General features: G+C 40.8%; 1 protein-coding gene across 5 annotated transcripts in view; it reads left to right on the forward strand.

The window, feature by feature from the left end:
* The window catches only part of trpm3 (transient receptor potential cation channel, subfamily M, member 3), a 149,948-nt gene that overhangs the window by 91,753 nt on the left and 36,729 nt on the right, over nt 1–21,466 (forward strand). For all 5 annotated transcript variants that reach the window (XR_010931055.1, XM_067607102.1, XM_067607114.1 and 2 more), the window contains 5 exons: nt 254–467; nt 2,168–2,292; nt 3,516–3,687; nt 14,579–14,753; nt 15,322–15,445. Coding sequence is in view for 4 of the 5 variants with exons in the window: in XM_067607102.1 (XP_067463203.1) it covers nt 254–467; nt 2,168–2,292; nt 3,516–3,687; nt 14,579–14,753; nt 15,322–15,445 (810 nt within the window). In the remaining variant the exon portion in view is untranslated. The remainder of the gene's footprint in view (nt 1–253; nt 468–2,167; nt 2,293–3,515; nt 3,688–14,578; nt 14,754–15,321; nt 15,446–21,466) is intronic.

Consider the following 21,466-nt stretch of genomic DNA (forward strand, 5'->3'; position numbering starts at 1 on the left):
AACATCTGTTCAATACTTTTATAGTTAAAATAAAAGCCTCAGGCAGATCTGAAACACTGGTCCATGTGATATTTTTACATTTCATAATTTTGTTTTCATTTCACAGATTTGTTTCACTTGTAATGCTTTTGTAACAAATAGCGTGTGTATTTGTGTATGCATGTGCGTTCTTGTCTGTATGTGTGTTCATGTGTGGTGAAGGTGATGCAGATGTGCTATTTTACGTCACTGACACATGTCCTACTGTTTGCAGTACGTGCGAGTGTCTTATGACACCAAGCCTGACCTGCTGCTCCACCTGATGACCAAGGAGTGGCAGCTGGATCTGCCCAAGCTGCTCATCTCAGTCCACGGGGGCCTGCAGAACTTTGAATTACAGCCCAAACTCAAGCAGGTCTTTGGCAAAGGGCTCATCAAGGCTGCCATGACAACCGGAGCCTGGATCTTCACTGGAGGGGTCAACACAGGTGACGTTATCTCAGGGCACTTTTCACATAGAGCAGGACTACACTGTACACTTTACCACATAATATGCAGCTTATTTTGAATACCAACATAAAAAAATAGTCTCAAAAGTGATACATTCCCTTGAGTGTTATTTTTTATGTATAATGTAGAAATGTTAAATGGGATATTTTATCAGCACTGTAGAGCCCAACTTATTTTCTTTACAAACTGAGTGGGCATGGACTTGTGCTAGGAGCATGATAAGTGTGCTCAAATTTTCTTCATAAGTTATCTGCTAGTAAATTTTGATTTAAATAAATAATTTAACAAGCCCCATCAGGTTGTAAAGATGTTGAACCACTGGAGCATGGAGAAAAGGTTAATTTAAGTATATTATGAGCACTTAACTTGTTTATAGACACTCACATGTAGATGAAGTTATTTATTGAAAGTAAAGTAAGGCAAGTTTATATTCTCTTATTAGCTGCATGACAGAAATGACGAGGCAATCAGGGCTTATCGTGAAATTTTACTTGAAGAAGGCGTGCACCCATCCAACTTTTTCTCCCTCGATACGGATTCCGAAACCTCAGTTTAATTTAACATCTGTATACCTCTCTGCATGGAAGTGACTGCAATCATTTCTATGGAAAGTAATATGCAGCCATATTACTTTACATAGAAATTGCTGTGGCACTAAAAGCTGACTTGGCAGTCTGCCATCGCTGACTGAATGTAACAGGTAGCAGAAACATTGAATTTTATAATGACAGTGACAAACAGTTTTTATGTGCATCGGTCACGGTGTGGCAATATTTCATCTACTTAATAAGGTCAGCATCGGGGCAGATTCTGATTTAGCATATCGGATTGGTGTATCCCTACCTTGAGGGCAATAAGGGAATTTCCCCGGTACAGTCTGGACACTGTGGGTGGAGAAGATCAGCGTAAGAGATCTCCTCCTGGATTTAGATCTTCAGCTGAAAAGCTGGATGAATTTGACCTGGAGCGGGAGGGATTATGAGGAGCTCAGCAGACTGGATCTGCAGCTATGGACTGTATGTGAGAACCATAGGAGGTGGAGGGATGGAAGTGGGCTTTAAAAACAGCTCTTAAATTATGAGAACCAGCTATGAAGTCTGACAGAGGGGATAAATAATAAGAGGCGATAAAAAATGTTTAATAGGATAGATATGAACGGATGGAATGAAGGGTACAACACTGGACGCCGTGGAATGCACACACTTGAATACAGAAAGGAATAGAAAGTAAGATTTAGTGACAGAATGGGTGCAGAGCCAAGAAAGAGGAGGAGAGGGGCTTGAATTATGGATGGAGGGATGGATTGGAGTTGAGGCTGGAGGTGGAGAAAGAATAATGTAAGCAGGAGAGATGGGATAAGATGGCCTCCAGGTCTGACTGCCACTCCCCCGAGGACAAGAACCAGAGGCCAGGAGATCCGACATGTCTGTGTTTGAAGCTGTGTGTGTGTGTGTGTGTGTGTGTGTGTGTGTGTGTGTGTGTGTGTGCGCGCGCGTGTGTGCGCGCATTCACATTGGCTGCCACGCCGTCGTCTTCTGCGTCTAATAGAATCTGTTTATCTTTCACAGCAGAGTGTATCATCATCTAAGTTTAGGTTCCGCATTGATTGTGACAAACCTGTTTTGTTATCTGTTTCTCTATCCTTCTCTCAAACACACATTCACACACACACCAACAGGGGTGATTCGCCATGTGGGTGATGCACTGAAAGACCACGCCTCTAAGTCAAGAGGGAAGATCTGCACCATTGGCATTGCTCCTTGGGGCATTGTAGAAAATCAGGAGGATCTTGTTGGCAAAGATGTAAGTAAAAAAGAGTAAGAAAGAAAGAGAGCCAGAACAATGTGAAACAGTAAGAGAGTGGGCAGCGCTTGCATGCTTTAGTGCTTGTTTGCGTGTATATGTGAAAAATGCCATGTTATGTCCAGAGTTCACCAGAGCTTGAAAATTGCTGATGACAGCATATTAACTGAGATGCTGAGTAAGTCGATTTAATCAGTGATAAACACTCCTTTAAATTGAATTGGACAGCTGGAGGAACCACATGAGACCGCGTAATACACGCTGACTCATTCAAATCTCAGCAATCAATGTTATGTTATAGTTAAAATTTCATCAGAATGTGCTGCGCTCCGTCCTACTGAACAAGCCAAGCAGAGCCGATTAATACTGGTGGCTGAAATGAGATGATTAAGTGCTGAAGCTCTTTTTTATGCTTGATTGGTCTCAACTCTATGCCTCATGACCAGATGAGTTAACCCCAGCTTGTCAGGCGCAGCCCCAGTAGACCACATCAAAGCTTTTGAGACACAGTCTCAATGTAATATGAATATATATATAGTATAAATATTGGCCCAGGTTAGCGGGTGTGTAATTTAAATGAATAAGTCAATACACGTGTGACTTAAAATTAAGAATTGTGTTATTAATGCTTTTTAGTGTCTTTTTTAGCTGCAGTCAAACCTTCAATACAACAGACAGCAGTAGCCTTTGAAAACACACGTGACATGGAAGTAAACTCACAGTATCGTCTATTTTTTGTAACCATTTATCAAAAGCCAAATGTTTCAAGAAACATTTATCAATCTGATGCCTATGCTTGGGTGTGAACATTTTTTGATTTATATTAAAGGAAAGGGTCACAATTTTTCAAGTGTGTCTTAAAACAACAGTCAGGTGCCCCTATGATCACTGAAAGAGGTTTTCCTCACTGTAATCAGTCCTCCTGTTCATACTCCCTGTGAAAGTCTTGTTTGTGTCCAGCTATTTTAGGAAATTAGCGAGCCTTTGCAAAAAAAATGAAACTACATATTTGTGACCCATTTTTAAAGATTTATGACTTCATTAGGAACAAATGGGACTGAGTGCTACAGATAGGTTAGGGAAGTCTGAAAGTATTCAGACACTAATGCATTGCTGGTTTTGGTATTTTTATTGGATTTGTCATATTTTTCGTTGTCAAACTGCCACGTATCCTGGTCAGCAGAGTGCTGTCTAACTGATAAATGTTATCTTCTCTTGGTTAGGTGGTGCGTCCATACCAGACCATGTCCAACCCAATGAGCAAGTTGACGGTTCTGAACAGTCTCCACTCCCACTTCATCCTGGCAGACAATGGCACCACAGGAAAGTACGGCGCTGAGGTCAAACTGCGACGCCAGCTGGAGAAACACATCTCCCTGCAGAAGATCAACACACGTGAGTGGAGTACACCGTATATATGCCTGACCTACTTACCCTAAACCAGAAGAGGCGTTCTTAAATGACACAGCGAGCGATAACAGCATAATGAAACTGCAGTCCTCGTTTTATCAACGACACCACTGTGGGTTAATTGGGTTCAAACTCTATTTTATAGCTGCGACCAGACTAAAATTATTATTACCTGCTTTATACCGAACACATGCTGTTAGACAGTGTATTTTTAGCAAGCTGTGATACAACTTCCACGAGTCTTTGAACCTGTCCCTCCCTTAAGGATGGGTTTATTTTTTCTTTCAAAGCTTCCTGACAGCTCAGATGAAATCTTTCCTCAAATGAACCTGCTGGATAATCTGTGTGCTCCTGTTCTGAGGTGCCACACAAAGCTACCAAAGAAGCCAACAAACAGCGACGTAATGACAAGCACAGACAACCACTGAAAAGAATGAAATGTAGATGGGATGTGTTTGTGTTTTTATAGTATTTTTACCTTGATGGTGGTATTTTAGATCTTTGGGGCAACATCACAGACAAGAAGATGCTCTGATATTTGGTCTATTTTTATAAATTCTGACAGATATGAATAACAGAGTGTTGAAGCACATTGCAGTCGAAAGTAATGTGTATTAATGTATTTGTGTCTGCACATGCACATATTTGCTTGCGTGTAGAGTGTTCATCCGCCGTTCAGCCCTTGTCACATTGCATTTCTCTGTTTTCAATTTCCACAATGTACCTTAGCTAGAAACCAAATGGAATTGCATGAATACAAAATGCTTTTTCTCTCACGCACAAAGTCACAAGCACACACAAACGTCCCTGATACCCTTTAAATGCATTTCTCAATAGCCTCTCGCAGCACTGTTCAGAATGTGTCAAACCTGACAGTGCAAGAGACTTGAGTCAGAGAAATGGTGTTTGCAGCTGTGTTTTATTTATGACCTTCTTTTGTCGTCAACATAAAGCCATTTTATAATATTTTCTCAAGGGTTTGGTTGACATGAATGCGATCATTTTAACATCAGTGCTTATTTAAAAACCAAGAGTGTCAGGAAATAGGTGTTACCAAACGGATACATGGTTACAGTGTCGAGAGCAATATCATGACCCAGACCTTTGTCAGCGTTATTTTTGTTCCCTGTCAGATGGGTTGCTGATGCTCTCTGATAGGGACTTTCACAACGAAACTTTTTTTTTTTTTTTTATGGGGGTATTACCTATATCACTGCCACATTTCTCTGAACTCCTCAGCTTCAGGGGTTTAAAAAATGGCCCTTAGGTTGACAGGTAAAGAAATGTACTTCCTCTCTGCTCATCATCCAGTCATGTGACCTATGGATTTCCCTTTGTCATCCTATGCCTGGACTCATACAAAAGGGGCTGGGAAGGCAAAGGGACGCCCAGTCGTCATACAAGCATCTGACCATCCATATAATGGTAACATTCCTAATTTAAATTCATCATTTGACTTGTTTTAACCTGTATCCGCATCCAAGGTGAGGACTAATACTGCATGGGGTCTACTAATGAAACAAGGAGAGAAGTGATTATGTGTACTGTATTTCTTCTGCTGGCCATCCGTAACACAGAGCCATCACCCACAGACTCACACTAACCTTAACCTCAGCAGTGTCCGAGGTCACACTGATAAGTAGCTTCAGCTTTATAACCTGACACTCCGGTTGGCAACAGTTACAATATGTCACAAGTGCTCTATCAGCAGAAATAGATCCATAGCCCCGATCAAAATCACTCTTATACTCATAGTATTTATATCTTTGAATCCTCTTTATTTAATCAAAGCAAGTACCTTCTTTTGTCTGGACATGTTGTAAATTAGATTGAAGACATGTAGTAAATCAAGCTATTGTGGTCAGGCATTGAAACATTTTTTAGAAATTTTTAGGTTTACAACACTATCATAAAGCTAATTTGAGATAGCCCTGTTAGTTTTATGGCAATTGTTTCTGAACTGCATCACAATTAAAAACACTTTTGTATAGTCTACAGCAGGGATTTTCAAAGTCCCAGACAAAATTGAGACAACTGCTCCCCCACAACACCACCAACCTACCAGCATCCCCAAGCCAATTTCAGATGGTGATAATTACGTTTTTTGCCTGCATGTCAGGGTTTGTATATGAAAGGATAGAGGAGAGTGTCAACATGAAAAGAGTCTATATTGATGGATTTTGTCACTTCTGTTATTATTTTTTGCTCATTGTCTTACTTTGATTTAGGGGATTGTCATGCTCTCAGTTTTGGAACTACAGTTCCCATAATGCTTTGGGGGATGTAAACAACATTGCTGTGGATTCACTGATGTAGCTGTGGGCTACTATTTGCGCCCCGTTTTTTTAGCCTTTATTTTTTCACATTTTGACAAATTGGTGCCATTAAAAGTATGCCGAATCAGATATCAGCAGTTTCTGTCTGCAGACTAGCCAATGTACTATAAATGGCTGCACATACTGTATGTACAGATAACTGGATTACTTTAATCCTGAAGAAGACTTAAAAATGTGATGATTCTCAGTTCTAGAGTTATAGAGAGTGTCTTCCTTTTATGATTTATAGATGATACACATAAGAGGTGTAAGTCACACCGAGTCTAAAAATATGTGTATCATTTCTGTATTCAGATTTGAACGAGTCATGACTCAAAGAAGGACAACAAGTTCAACTTGAGTGCTAATTTTCAAATCTTTTGGCTGTGAAGTTTGGGCCCCTTTTTAATCCCCAGGTACTAAATAAAACTTCACTAGAAAAACAGCCCTGAGCACAGCTTCACCCCAAAATAGGGTAACATACACCAAAAGGACATAAACACACCACAAATTCATTCTCTTGTAGCACGGCTATTACATAGTTTTTCAAGTAAACATGCTGCTCACATGTCTAAATGTGCGATTGCTGTATGTGTATGTGCCAGTATGATGTTTTGCACATAGTGCATGTGTATCCCTTACTTCCTCATTTACTGCTGTAGGGTTGGAAGACAAGGACCATTTCTTGATTTGATTACCTGTCCACGGTCAATCGAGCAGTGCATCAATTTTCCTCACAGCAGGGCCCCTGTGGGATCCAACTGTAGCCTGGAGTCCTGTCAAGGAAATGAGGATAAAGAAAGTAAAGAGGGAAAAAGCAGTTTAGTTTGAATGACCTGACATGTGGGTTGTAGACCACACATAACCACAAGCTCTTTTTTTTTCCTTTTTTTCTCTTAACACACCGTCACACACACTGCACACAAACACAAGATAAAAGAAGTGTGGTTGATAGATATGCGTAATCTCCCCCTGTGGTATTTTTGTGATGTCTAGGCAATCCTGTAGCTAATCCTACTGTGCCAGTGTGCAATTTTCTATGCAACGGCTATAACCATCTGACTGGTGGAAATGCTGTAGCAATCAAATTGGCTGCGCAATATTATGAGTTTTTAAACATGTGAATCCATTCTATATAACAAATGTATGGATGTTTTGGTTCAGCTAGAAAAACACATAATACATTAAACATGTAATATTGCAAAAAACATCTCAACAAATCTTCTAGGGCGTGATGAATTTACAGAACCTTTGCTGCATATTGATTTCCTTTTGCCACAAGATAGCTGTGGTCATTTTGCACATTTCCATCTCAAGTTATGGCGACAACATTGGCACTTGTCAGAACTCATCATTGGAGCACAGTTGTGCAGCCCCTAAACCTTTTAACACCACCCATGGTGACAAGGTGTGTATGTGTTTTCCTTCCACATACTTGTAGATATACTCCAGTCTCTACTGTATATTTGATGTTGTGGAGGGTGTTGACTCCTGTGGTTTTGTACCCACTTCGGTGCAAAGTGGACAAGAAATTCTAAGGCTGGGTGTAAACAAAATAAATATCTCACGACAGGCAACTGGGGTTGCAGAAACTGTAAATATGGTGGATGCAGTCAGCACATTGACACGCTAGAGTAAATGCTCAGTTCTGTGCGCTGCTTAACATGCGTGGCTCTTTCCTGATCTGTTCAACCAGGCGTGGTCTAGCGTGGTTGAACATGGACAGAGATTCAGATGCAAATGAACCTGGATTACTGTGACACAACACAAGACACTTAACATGCAGCAACAGTGATCATGAACACACATTCCATAATTATTTGCAAATGTAAGTGTTGATGAATCATTGATAAAACAAAAAAGTGTTGTATTTATAGTTCATAATGACACACTTTCATTTATGGTCTTAAAAGTCCCACACACTGGGACATTTTTTTCCTCTTTAACTACTCCTTTCCATCTCTTGAAGCTGGCAGTCAAACTCAAAGATGGAAAAAAAAAATCACAAAAATGATTGGCACCATTCAGCACAGCTCACTCAAACATTGCACAGCACTTTTGACATGTCTCTAGCAGTGGCTGTAGTGCTTTTTAATCACACACCTGCATCAGAGAGAGGAAAAATAAAAGAGGAAGAGAGGAGAATGAGAAAATAAAGACAGATAAAAGGCACTGAGGGTTTGCAAAGAGGGAAGAGAAATATGTAAAGCGAGAGGAGGATGCAGGCAGTGAGACAAAATATTACCTTGAGGTGTCTTCACTGAAAAAACAGTGAGAGAATGGACATAATGATCCTCATCCATTCATGTTTTCTTATTTTCCCTCTAAAACTGAACAAGAGCAAAATAAGCAAACCCTGCATCTTATTCACATACACTTTCGTTCTTGCAGTCTTAAATTGGATGCCTATTCCAGGCCAAGCAAGAAGTAAGTTATCAATTTATGCAAGAATGAATGAGGCACCTTGAGTGCTCCCTCTTCCAGTGCACCTAAATTACTAAGAATATAAAGAAGGATGCATAAGTACCTTGTACTGTATATTGAATACGTGCATACAGTAGGTATAAGTGTGTGTGTGTGTTTTTACCTGTGTGTCAACTGCGTAACCTTCACTGACCTTCCTATAGCAGTGGTTTCATTAATCACAGTATAGGTAAAAGATGAAGTAGCATGGGTAATTGAATCCAGAAGCAGTAAGGCCTCTCGTTGGAGATTAGCCATGACATTGTGACCTCCACCATGGAGCAGCCCATACAGAAGAGATTATAGTTAAGCTATGGTACTGTACATGGGAAGTCAAGAGGGTTGTAATGCTCTTCTTTCAAGCATCGTAAATGCTGTTGTTGATTTTTCAGATACTAAAATAACCCTTCTTTGTGCTGTCCAAGTGTGTGACCAACTGGATTATTTGGCGGCTTTTGTGCTTTGACAGATATCACACAGCTGCAGTGTCACAGTCTGAATATTGCTTAGAAATGTCACCCAATGATGAATGTAACTGTATTTAATAAAGCAGAAACACAAGGAAAATAATGATGTGCACATTGTATGTTGACATTTAAAATCCATTTACATTTAAAAAGTTAATTCAGGTCAGTTAAAAGTTAATCAAAACTATCAGTCACCTACATTAATATTAGTTTTTCATGAGCCTCCTGGGCAGCGGTTTCGGTTCATGAGGAGGTGCAGTATTGACGACTGCTTAAATCAGCGGAAGCGACACTGTGGGTGTGGATCAGTACATAAAATATTTGCAGGCACGCAAGAATAAGCGTATAGAGACAGCGTGGGGACAATTCAATTCAAGTCATCTGGGGGTAAGGTGTGCTCATGCACGAATGGCCACAAAAAACACGTCAAAATGATAAACATGACCTGCCAGAGTGTTCAACCCTGTGGTTGAGAGATAAAAGAGTCAGTAGCAGGCATAGTCGGATTCAAGACTTGCTCCAGGTATAGTTCCAGGTTGAGGATGTGCATCGATGACAACTTGTTATATGGTGTGGAAAGAATTGGGTTGCATGATCGGTAGTGTGAACTGCGATGGTAAAAGCAACCATCTGACTAAGTACAACTTGTCTTAAAGGAGGCACAACAGGTGAAAGTGAAGCTTTTTCACCTATTGTTTCCTAATATGAGTGTTACAAACCCTCCAGGAATTTGATCATGATCAGAAGCTATACAATAAATTCAATTTGACTTACTGCATTCTAGCATTTCCAAAATTACACTGATTGACTGGAGTGAAAGTCAAAACAAGGTGACATATTTATGGCTGCCCAGAAGGGGAGACTGCAGCACTTGTGGTGTGATGACATGTTTACTGTTGCTTTTATGGATCCTTTAGAGGCAGTGCAGAGTAAAGATATATAAGGTATCTTATTAGTTTCTGATGCAACGTGATGTGAGCTGAATCCACATGACATCTTAGCAAAAACCAGTCAAACTTCTTTTTTGTCTTTACATAAGAAACTGATTAAAAGTTGTCATCTAATATTCTGAATCAATCGATACCAATTCAACTCATTTAGTTGCATTATTTGACTTGGTGGGATAATACTGGGATTACAGTATCATGTGTGTGTACAACAGTACATAAACACACTGTATCATCTTCACCACCTCCCAAATGAGACATGCATGATTATAAGATGGAGAGATGTAATTATACAAACGTATATACACACACACACACACACACACACACACACACACAGAGTCTCACAACACTTTGACATACAAATCAATGGGATAAAATTCCTTTAAACCCAATTTCCCTGCAGCAGTGTCTTTTCCCAGCCAGTGACACCATTCATGATTGATTCTCTTAGGCTCACTTGGCCTTGATAACACCATAATTTTGCACAAATTATCAGTGACTATGTAACACAGACCATCGGATTCAAACTGAATTCTTCTGAGTAGGTCAAAAACGACAGGATATCTTGATGTCACAACATGACAAAAAAAAAAAAAAAAAAAAGTAAAGTTTGAGAGAAGCTTTGCCCTTTTAATGTACCGTACCCCCTGCCCTTTTGTTCTGTAGCCTGTCGAGTCATGTTGCCTTCACAGATCTGATGTTTCCTATCTGCTTTAGTAGTTGCTAGGATAATGGTGTTTGTGTCTGTGTGTGGAGGGAGGGGTGCAAAGACAACGACCCACATACTGTAGCACACCTCCTCCAGTCATGCTGATACTAATTTGACATGTACAAGGACAAACTGGCAGACACTTGCACACACTCATGCACACACAGACACACACGCAGCGGATGAGTCATTGCTGGATCCTTAATTAGGACCACTTAAGCATGTTATGTGTGTCTCGCTTACACGCAGCTCGTTCCCTCCCTAATTCCCTCTGTTCCTCGTTACTTCCGCGTCCCTCGGGCCGGGTAAATATAGAAAGTTGTGGCCATTGAGTCTCATCGACCACCTCTGTCCTTTTATATCTGCCCCTGCTTTTTCTCACTTTTTCAGGCAAGTTTCCCACCCGAGAGATAAGGTGTGGGCACTGGCTTAAAACAATGGATGAGATACAGAGAGAAAGGAGAGCCAGAGAGAGAGTAGGGGGTTCTGACGATTGTGTTATCTGATGCGTTGGAGTGTGTGAATGGTGCTTCGATACTTTCAATACTGGAAGAGGGGATGGAGAGGCTGAAAGCATTGACAATCCAGTAGAGACAGACTTAAAAATGTGCACATTCTTTCTAAGGCTTTTAGCCCCGAAATCTGGGATTTTATCTAACAGACGGATGAAAATCTGATTTTAAAAATGTATAGTTTAAGAATAAGAAGAGTTTTGTATTACAGTGGTACTCAGAATCAGATGGCAGAGTCACACATGACAGACAGATGTAGACAAAAGCGGTCTCATCATTTCCAGCCAGTGACCCTCAGTCACGAAAGGTGATACATAATTTTACGCTGAAAGACTGAGGCTAAAACTACATATACCTAACAAAAGTCAGGATCCTCAGTTTGACAAGGAAAAAATGTAACATCTTCAATATAATATGTGTGGACAGTATGATTCAGCTTTAAAGCTACAAGAAAAAAGGCTTTGAGGACATGGACTAACTGTGTTTGGTAAACATAATACTGGGGTAATATCTTCGGTAAATAGTTTGTCTTGGATGTACACTTCCCCAAATCCAATAAAGAACAGTACAGAACACCCAACATCACCTCCAGTCTGATATACAGTAGTACAATCCATGACCTGCTTCTACACAGCGGAGTTGCAGGACTTTTTAACACAGCCTGTAAACCCACAAAACTGTGTAGTTAGCTGATTATATAGTGACTCCTGCCCTTGAAAGTAATGCTAGGTTAGGTTACTGCTGGTTACCACTGTAGCCAAAAACCACATATGCTAACGTTATAGCAGCCAAACACACTTTCTATCCATTCCTTTGGTCTTTGGTTTTGGAAAGGCTAAAACTGCAGTCCCACACACACTGCTTTAACATGCAGAGAAATCCAAAGCTTTGCAGACCTGCTGTTTCTAGTATGGTTGCTAAATTATAATTTGAGGGAAGGATTCAGCAAACGGTCAGTTAAGGGTTTCTCTTATAAGGGCACATGTTCTTCTGCTATTAATAAAGAGCTGAGTCCCACCGAACCTCTGGCTTAGCAAACATAAAGAAGCACACTATAGTCAGTATATATAGAAGTATAGAAGTAAGGAGTATAGAAAGAAATTGGGAGAAGAAAAGATGAATTTATCCACTGCATAACAATGTTGCAGAGTAAACACTTTGTAAACTCTGTCAAGAAGGATTGCATCTTCACTAAATACTCTCAACAGATTAGCTCTCAAGCTATGAGTTTACATTTCCATCTAGAACAATAGATATTCTTTCAAAAGTGCCGGCTCATGTTACTACAGTCCGTGTATTCAAATACGTAGTGTTTCATTCGATATAAAGGGAATGTTCAGACCATAGAATTCGCCTCCACAGAGGAAATAATTCAAAGGATTCTCAGTTTTCTAACAATCAGAGGATTATATTTTAAAAAGAGTATAAAATTGCAATTTCAGTAGAAGCAGCTGGCAGAGCATTAATATTGTTAAGTTTAAGGCTTCAATTCCCACACAAGCCTCCAGGAACAGAGTCTGGCTGTGTGGCTGTTTTTGTAGTGGCGGCCACAATCGAACACACATACATTATAATACAAATGTCTGTAAAAGTTAAAAGAGTACTTGTAAAACTAAAAAGCACAGTAAGAGAATGAGCACTTGGGTAAAATAAAATGTAAAAGCAACAAGATTGTATCAAAAAATCAAATTTTGACGCCATTCGTGTACACTTTGGGCACCCGCAGAATGAAGTGGGAAAAACTTGTTTTAATTAGAATGAATAGGATGAATGTTGTTGTGGCTTCCTCATGTTTACGTCATCTACATTTCCCACAAGAATACATACAGTAGCTGAGGCTAAAGCTAATTAGAAAAACTTATTGTGAAGGGGAGGTCAAATGTCACCCTAAAATGCACCTGTTGTTTTTGGGTAGTCAGGCAAAAGAGAAATGTATTTAATTTGTGGTTTCCTCACATGTGCGCATGCCTCTGTCTGTATCTGTGTGAGTATGTGTGCATGTGTGCGCGCAGGCAGAATTTTCTCCTCCCAATTAACCATGACACAGCTGTGCTTTCCCCTCCTCATCTGCTCCTCGGTGGGTTTCAGTTGAACAATAATCTGCTTTAGATACTGCAGCGTTGCCTCCAAAGCTCACCAGTCATCAATATCAATGCTTGATCCGACACAACTGCAAGCGCACACACACGTGCGCACACACACAGGCAGGTAACAGCCAAAATAGACATCCAAAAGAAATGGAATAATCAGATACAAAACACAAGTCATTAGTCTGCTCCTTTCTCACATTCTGCGCGGTTGATGTATGGTCATGTGATGTGTTGTAGCACAGTGACGTTTTACCTCTTTGAAGTACTGTAGGCGAGGCCCCTAAAATATTCTCCTTATGTAACTGTCCCTCTTGCAAGGCTGTGCAAGGCTGTGTGGTGGGTATGCTTCTGAATGTGTGTGTGTGTGCTTGTGTGTGTGTGTGTGTGTGTGTGTGTGTGCACATGTGAGCAAACAGTATGTAAGCATGCATTTGCATGTGCTCGTCTGCCTGCGTGTTTAAGACACAGACTATGCTTTCTCCTCTGTGAATTATGCAGACCAAGATGAGGGTGCTGGGTGGGGAAGATACACGGCTTTTGAATTAGAAGAGTCAAAACACCCGGCAGAAAACACAACCACATGAAACAGGATGGGAGGAAGAGGAAAAGAGTGGAGTGGCTATGGAAAGAAGAACAGAGAGAGAAAGAAGGGTTTAGGAAATGGATTGGACTGAGACTACTAAAAGGGGAAAGAACACAGGGGGGTAAAGGAGGATGGGACTGGGGGGGTTTACAGGGTTTATTTCTTAAAGGGGATTTTCAGAGATATAATGAGAAATAGAGTACTGAGAGGACACCAGACGCTAAAGAGAGAGGAGCAGCCAGGAGAAGGCAGGAAATTCCTTTGAACAATTTTCATATCTACAGTACCCTCTCCTGTATGTAGTCTCACCGTGTGCAGAAAAACCCACCTGCTAATTATGAGTAATTACCGTAAATAGCCTGTGATTAGCAAGCAAGGAGCCATTTTTGTATGAAGCAGTTGGGGGATTTATCTCTAAAACTATCAAACACACACACAACCACACACACATGCCCATGTCACAGGAACAGAGCACAAAGTGGGCTGGTTATTTTTGGTGCAGGTGCTCTTTAGAAAAATCTCGACCATAATTAGGAAGCGTACAGTGTCCTGACAATAGAGTCAGGAGACATCGCAGGTGTCACATTTGCACCTTGTGCAAATTTGAATTGAGTTTTTCTTTTCATGGATTAAGTGTTGCTGATGTAACAAACCCTCTTTATTGACTACTCTTCCTCTGTCTTTCACATTTCTATCCTTTTTTCTGTATTGTTCCTCCCTCTTTTCTTTTCTCCGATCATTCGCTCACCCCCTGTTTCTCCTGCTTCCACTCTGTATTTGTGTGCAGGTATCGGTCAGGGTGTGCCAGTGGTGGCTCTGATTGTAGAGGGAGGCCCTAACGTGATCTCCATAGTGCTGGAGTACCTCAGGGACACACCTCCAGTCCCTGTGGTGGTGTGCGATGGCAGCGGCAGAGCCTCAGACATCTTGGCCTTTGGACACAAATACTCTGAGGAGGGAGGGTATGCACTCACACGTGAACATTAAACTGTAATCCAAGGACAACCACTATAATATAGAAAAATGCACTACACACTGTGGAAGTCTTGTGTTTTCTTCGATAGATTGTTTGTAATCACAGTGATTGACAGTGTTAACATTTGAATTATTAAATGATTAAAGTGGCTTTTGACTCAGCCAGCACACAATTTTATGTATATAGCTCTACAGCAACAGTGTAATTCTGTGCATTTTAAGGGAAAATATATAGTATCGGTATAAAAACTGAGTGATGCAAGAACTCTCAAAAGAATGTGCTGATGCATGAATTTAATAACACACAAGTAAACATTTTCGGTTTCTCATGAGACACATAATGAATTCTCAATGGTTTTTACCGCTTCATATATCCAGTTACGGATGACGGTAAACTTTCAGAAGACATAATAGCGCTGAGAGTCCCAGTCAACCTTGGTTCCACTTACTGACAAACAAATCTAATTTGACTGCTTCCCCCGTCACTGTCTTCCTCTCCTTCTCTCTGCCTGACCCCCTTCCTGACACTCTCCTTTCTTTTTTCTACACCTCCAGCATAATTAATGAGTCTCTAAGAGACCAGTTGCTGGTGACCATCCAGAAGACTTTCACTTACAGCCGCACACAGGCCCAACATCTGTTCATCATACTCATGGAGTGCATGAAGAAGAAGGAGCTGGTGAGTGTCTTTTACAGACACACATACACATCCCTGCAAACATCCATGCACATACACACTTTTTGTATGTGTATATTTGCAGCTGAAGAAACGGCAATATATGCATGAAACACTCACAAAGAGAGATGCACGCACACACACACACACACACACACACACGCACGCACGCACACCATTAAACCACTAATAACACCAATAACATCATTAACTTAAGCTTTGATGTCTCTGCTGTATAAAGAGGTCCAAAAATGAAAAATCTGTGAAGGAGGAGCAAAATGGATTTGTCAAATGAAGCTTTCTCATCATGAAACTTTTATTGAAGCAATTATTACCCCATCTTTTATGTATGACATGTAATGTTAAGTGCATGTAAATGTATTCAGATGACGTTTGGGACCAAATGGCCTCCACCTTGAGAGTCTGTACCCCTTTGGCAGTGTTTAAGTCAAGACACACATCAAGCACAGCTGTCAAACACATCCTTCTTCCCTGGAGCGGAGTCTCAGTCCCTTTAGAGCACTGTCAGTCACATGAAACCAGCCTCTTATTGATGCTGTTTAATGCCATGTGTGGAAAGGTGGTGTGTGTGTGTGTGTATGTCATACCTATCTGCATTTGTATGTATATGTGTTTTTGCGCATGTGTTAATCATTACATCACAATAGCAGGGGGCATAACCGCCACCGTAACTTACACAGTCATTAATGGTGTGTGGCACGCACATCGTGATTGAAAATGTGCAGCACGGTATCGCATGAAGTGCTCGTACAAACACACACACACCCTCAAACACAAGATTATGAGTAACAAATCCTTAATAAAGCAGTGTGTACCAAACAGAAAGCTAGCAGTGTTTACTGTATCTTAGCTCTGCAGCAATTCTTACTTATTTACCACTTGGTCGTTCTCGCCTCAGCTCACTTTGAACATTGTGTTCTATGTCTTTTGTAAGGAGGGGAGTGTTTGTCAGATTAGTGACTATCAGTGCTGCTGGCTGCCAGTGGTAATTTGCAAAGAAAAAAAAAAAAAATTAGAATTGGTAGCATACACACATACCTAAGCCTCATTTTATCACAACTTTTAAAATAAAATACAAAACTAGAATTCAGTTAAGCCTCTCAAAACTTGAGGGCTGGAAGGTTTAAGATGACTCGACCAGGTATTTGTCATGCGCTAGTCTTTCCTGTTAATCGTAGATAATCCTTGTAACATGTGTTTTAGTTATTACAGTAATTGTCAAGCACTGAATCATACAAATGAAATATCTAAATTACATGCACATGCAAGCCACACACACACACACACAGAAACATGCACACCCACAGGACACGTAGCATGATTCAGTGTAGTATTTTTCAGGCAGCCGAGCATTGGTCATGGTTGTGCAGCGTATAAGTGGATTGATTGCGTCCCCAGTGGGGTTCCAGTAGCTGACTGATGCTCACACTGATGGATCTTCTGAACACAATACACCAGAGCAGAACAATACGGTGTGAATCATTCAGCTAGAGCAGCTGTAGAGCTCAGATAATCTGATGCTGCCTCTGTCTGAATTTACACAACTGTTACCACTGCCATAGTGAGCAAGAATAAAACTCAAGTGTTTTCTATACAGGAAATACTATAGTCCACCAACCCCACCTCACATTTGCATAAATATGTGTGTTTTACATACCAATTAGTGTTTTTTTCCTCATATTACACCTACTGCCAAAGGGAAAAATAACTTTTTAGCATGCTTCTTTATCCAGTGGGCGATACAGCTAGTGTGTAAACTTGTGTAACTGATACATCTATATGATCAGAAAAAGCACAGTGTAGACACAATGAAAGCCAACAGTGGATAGGTGTTCATATCCAGGAGTCTGTACTTCATATTTTATGTATGAATGTAAAAATAAGCAGTCATCTATGGCTCATAGTCTTAACAATGCCATAAAACATTTACCAATGACATGAAATGTTGATAGCATACTCCCTGGTAATGCATTCAGTAGAGGCAATCCTCTTCCATAAAAAGTCAGGCTTCTCTCAGCGGACACACACTGCAATCATTATGGTTGCCCGTGCACCATGCAGAGAGTCTTGAAAAGCCAAGTTGATTGTGGTTATTGTAGAATGAGAGCAGGACAGATGTGTCATCTCACTCTCTGCTGTCTGGCACCTTTATCTCTCCCTCACTGAGTTGGTTTCACCAGTCTTCTATTTATCAGGCTGATAGGCATCACAGGGGTTCCCCCTCAGAAAGCCACAGATCTGAGTGTGTCTGTGTGTGTGAGATTGGAGGGGAGTAACTGTAAGAGAGCAAGAGAAAAAAAAAGAAATGTGAGAATGAGTAAAAGAGACAGCTCCTTATGTCCCAAAGCCCGTCAAGGACTGGCTCAAGACATTAAGAAGACGGTGGACCAAACACAGACTGGTTAACACTAAAACGGATAAGGTGTGTGTCATCATGAATGATGTGAGAAGCCAGTAACACTATGTTACTGCTGAGACATCTGCAACATAGATAACGCACCAACAGACAAAAAAATAACAAACTGTAAAGTCCCACAAGTGGCATGCAACTGAAGATTATCACAAAATACTGATCAACTGAAACTTGAACAGGGTTTACGAGTTTCAGATTACTATAAGATAGATATTATAGCAATAGGGTAACATAGAAAAGTTGTTTTACCCTCGTACACCAAATCCAACCTGTGAGAAAACCCAGGTCCGGGTCACAAAACCAGGTTGGATAACACACATTGACACTGGCAGCAAATGCAGGTTTATCCTGGGTCAGTGCTTCATACTAAGAGGGGTAAGTGTGTGTGACAGATACATTGACAGTGCGTGTTTGCCAGTGTGCCAGGGCGGCCAATTTTTACATTTATTTCTTTATTTTTTGGCTCTGCAGCAGGAAAACCATAGAGTAGGAGGAAAATAGAAAGACTAAAGGTGACTGGCTGGGATAGAGGGAGAGTGTGTGTGTGTGTGTGTGTGTTTCTGCTTGAGAGGGTAAGCGAGAGAAGGAGGAGGACTAAAGAGAGGCTCTGTCTTGCTTGTTCCTTAGTTTCAACATGTTGGTTGATTCATGCAGACATTTTGTGCTTCAGTTATTTCCCTAATACCCCTGCTTTGTTTATCATACTGTTTACGCTTCACATCAAGAGTCAATAAACTTGCGATGCTTAATACGTGCACGCTGAGATGTTTAAGTATGTATGTATGTGCCTCTAAGCGTTTTTTTTTTTATAAATGTGAAATAGTTCGCTGTATAAAACCCTCACTACTGCTTTAACATCCCCATTTCACAACGCAGCATGATGAATTTTGTCATTAATATATTGCTCTGAGCTTAGTTAGGCAGTGAATTATAGAACGGATAAGTGCTCCTTGCTGTTACAAACAATAGTTCCAGTTATCTGCTTTATGCTTTCATTTGGTCTAATTTAGGAGCGTGCTGGCTCATCTCCCGGTAAAAAAATCTGTTCCGATAGATGATAGATTCTTAGGTTCCAAGTCAGGAAAGGGAGGGAGGGGAAATAATTGCGAAGCTAATCAACGAGTAATATGCACGCCCTCGAGTTTTACAGAAGGGTAACAGATGTAAAGCATATATATGGTGTGTTATGAAAGTGCAATGAAAGGGAATATATAGACTGCGTATCAATCTGTCTGGATCATAAGGGCAATTGTCTTCCTCATATATGTACATCAAGCAGCTTGTTTCTTTTATTCATACAATTTCATATGAATGTCAAACAAGTACACTGAAAAGACTTTGTAAGAATCAATGCCTTTACATAATATCAGGGCTTGTTATAGCTCTTTTTTTTGCTAAAAATGAGTGAATCCAATTCTAGGTCTTATTAAATGAGAAGAGCCCCTGTCTCTCTCTCTCTCTCTCCCTCTCCCTCCATTTCGATCCCTTACTCTGCGAGAGTTAGTGCAAGATGACTGTCCTGGTATCTCCCAGCTTGGTATGAATAATTGAGTGCAGAATAGTCCTTATATGTTTAATTCGGATTAAATATTGAGGAGGAACCACCAGCCCACAATGTTCCTTCGCCTCCTTGACAAGAGAGACTAAGAATGAGTAGGAGGAAGACGAGGAGAACGACAGAGTGACTTAAATGGATCACGAGAGAGACGGAAAGAGGGTGGGAGGGACAGATGGAGAGAGAGAGAGGGAGGGTGGGAACTGAAGAAATGAGGAGAGGAAAAAGAGAGGGAAAATCAGTGGTTTTGATGGAGAGTAAATTTGAAAATGAGGCGTAATAGAGAGTTCAAGCCACAAACAAAGATAAATAGTAGACGAAGAGAGAAAATGCCTCTCTTGATTATCAGCAGAGCAGTTTTTCAGTTAAAAATTTCATAAAAAAAGAAGCTTATTTCCCTCTTTTCTCTGTTTTGGCTGTTGTAAACTGTCAGTTTATTGTTTATAAAGAAAGTAATAAAACATATCATAACTTTTTATGCTCAATTTCACACAGATGAAACCGTTAGCATGGTTCTGTCATATCTGAACTGCTACCGTTGTTGACGTATGGACTGTAAAAGATGCTTTGGAAACCCATGTGGACATATGTGTATGTGTGTGTGTGTGGTGTCTGCCATGTGTCTTGTATGTACAGTACTTTTCACTGCCTACTATATATGTAGCAGCATCAGCAGGGTCTTTGCCTGTTAAACGAAGATGAATGTTTTCCAATCAGCTTGGCTCACTGCGGTGTGAAGAGCAGTTGTCTGATCCTCTAAGCATATAGCTTAGCGTCTGGGAAGATGCGGGAATCCTCCGACAGAACCCAGTCACACTGAGAATGATTGCACTGACTCTTCCTTTTTTTACTTCTTATATCCATCTTCAATATGTCAACACTAAATCTCTCTCCTTCTGGCTTACTTTGCCTTTCTCACGCTTCCTCTTTCCTGCTGTCTCATGTCTATCCTCCCGATCCCTACCTCCACTCGTCACCCTCTCCTTATCGTTACGCTTGCACTCCTGCTCTTTTTCGTCTTCTCCTCCTTTCTTGTCAACAGAGAGAGAGAGTGTAACAGACACAAGTCAGTGCCCTGTCTCATGCATGTCGACCCCTGAGTTGATGAGTGTCAGTGTGGAGGCAGAGAAATGTCAAAAATACACATTCAGCTGAAATAGTTGAAGATTTAAAGATGTTTTAAGATATTAACCAAGCGCTGCTATAATCTGCACATTGAAAATGTAATGTACAACAGATGGGAGAGTTTATGTCTTGAGTAAAAAACAATGAAGCTGTTTCTACCCTTTTGTTTTCTCACATTAAGCACTGAAGAGCACTTTTGCTTGTACAAGAGGATAAAAACAGAGGAGGGAGAAGCTGTCTGTTTACCTTTGCACACACTTATTGATGACCCTCCGCAGGGTCGTTGAGATTAAATTAGCAACCTCGCATTGTCATAGAGGTTCTGTTGCTTAGCCTCCGTGTTGTAGAGGCTCTATGATAACAGGTAGAGCACATCCACAGGGTCACCTTGGGGATATGATTGGAGGAAGGGAAGAAGGAGGAAGAAATGGAGAGGAAGTGGGCAAAGATGGGAGGGGAGGTGGGGGGAGGGGGTAAAGTAGCGTGACTGTGGGAGGTTGCTGTTAGATTAGCGGTAGGAAGCAGGGGAGCTGGAGGATGATGGGTGGAAGAGAGGGAATGGAGGTAAAGGTGGAGAGGCCTGGAGGGGCAAAACAAAGGCGAACATCTCCCATTATCATCATCTTTCCTCTATCACACCGTCATCCATCTTTAGTCCTGAAGGCAGCCGAGAACCCTCTGTGTGTGTGTGTGTGTGTGTGTGTGTAAGGGAATGCATGTAACTCTTCATTGTGCTTTAATGATAACTACAGGATAATGAGCAAGTGGCCAAGATAGAAACCTGTACTGATTGGGTAAAATTAACCTCACACATAAAACATCCTTAAAAATTATAGGTGACTGCCCTCTTCCTCCCTCTCTCTCTCTCTCTCTTTCTCTCTCTCTCTCTCTCTCTCTGTCTCTCTCTGTC

This window comes from Thunnus thynnus, chromosome 2 (genome assembly GCF_963924715.1).
Source record: "Thunnus thynnus chromosome 2, fThuThy2.1, whole genome shotgun sequence".
Lineage (NCBI taxonomy): Eukaryota > Metazoa > Chordata > Actinopteri > Scombriformes > Scombridae > Thunnus > Thunnus thynnus.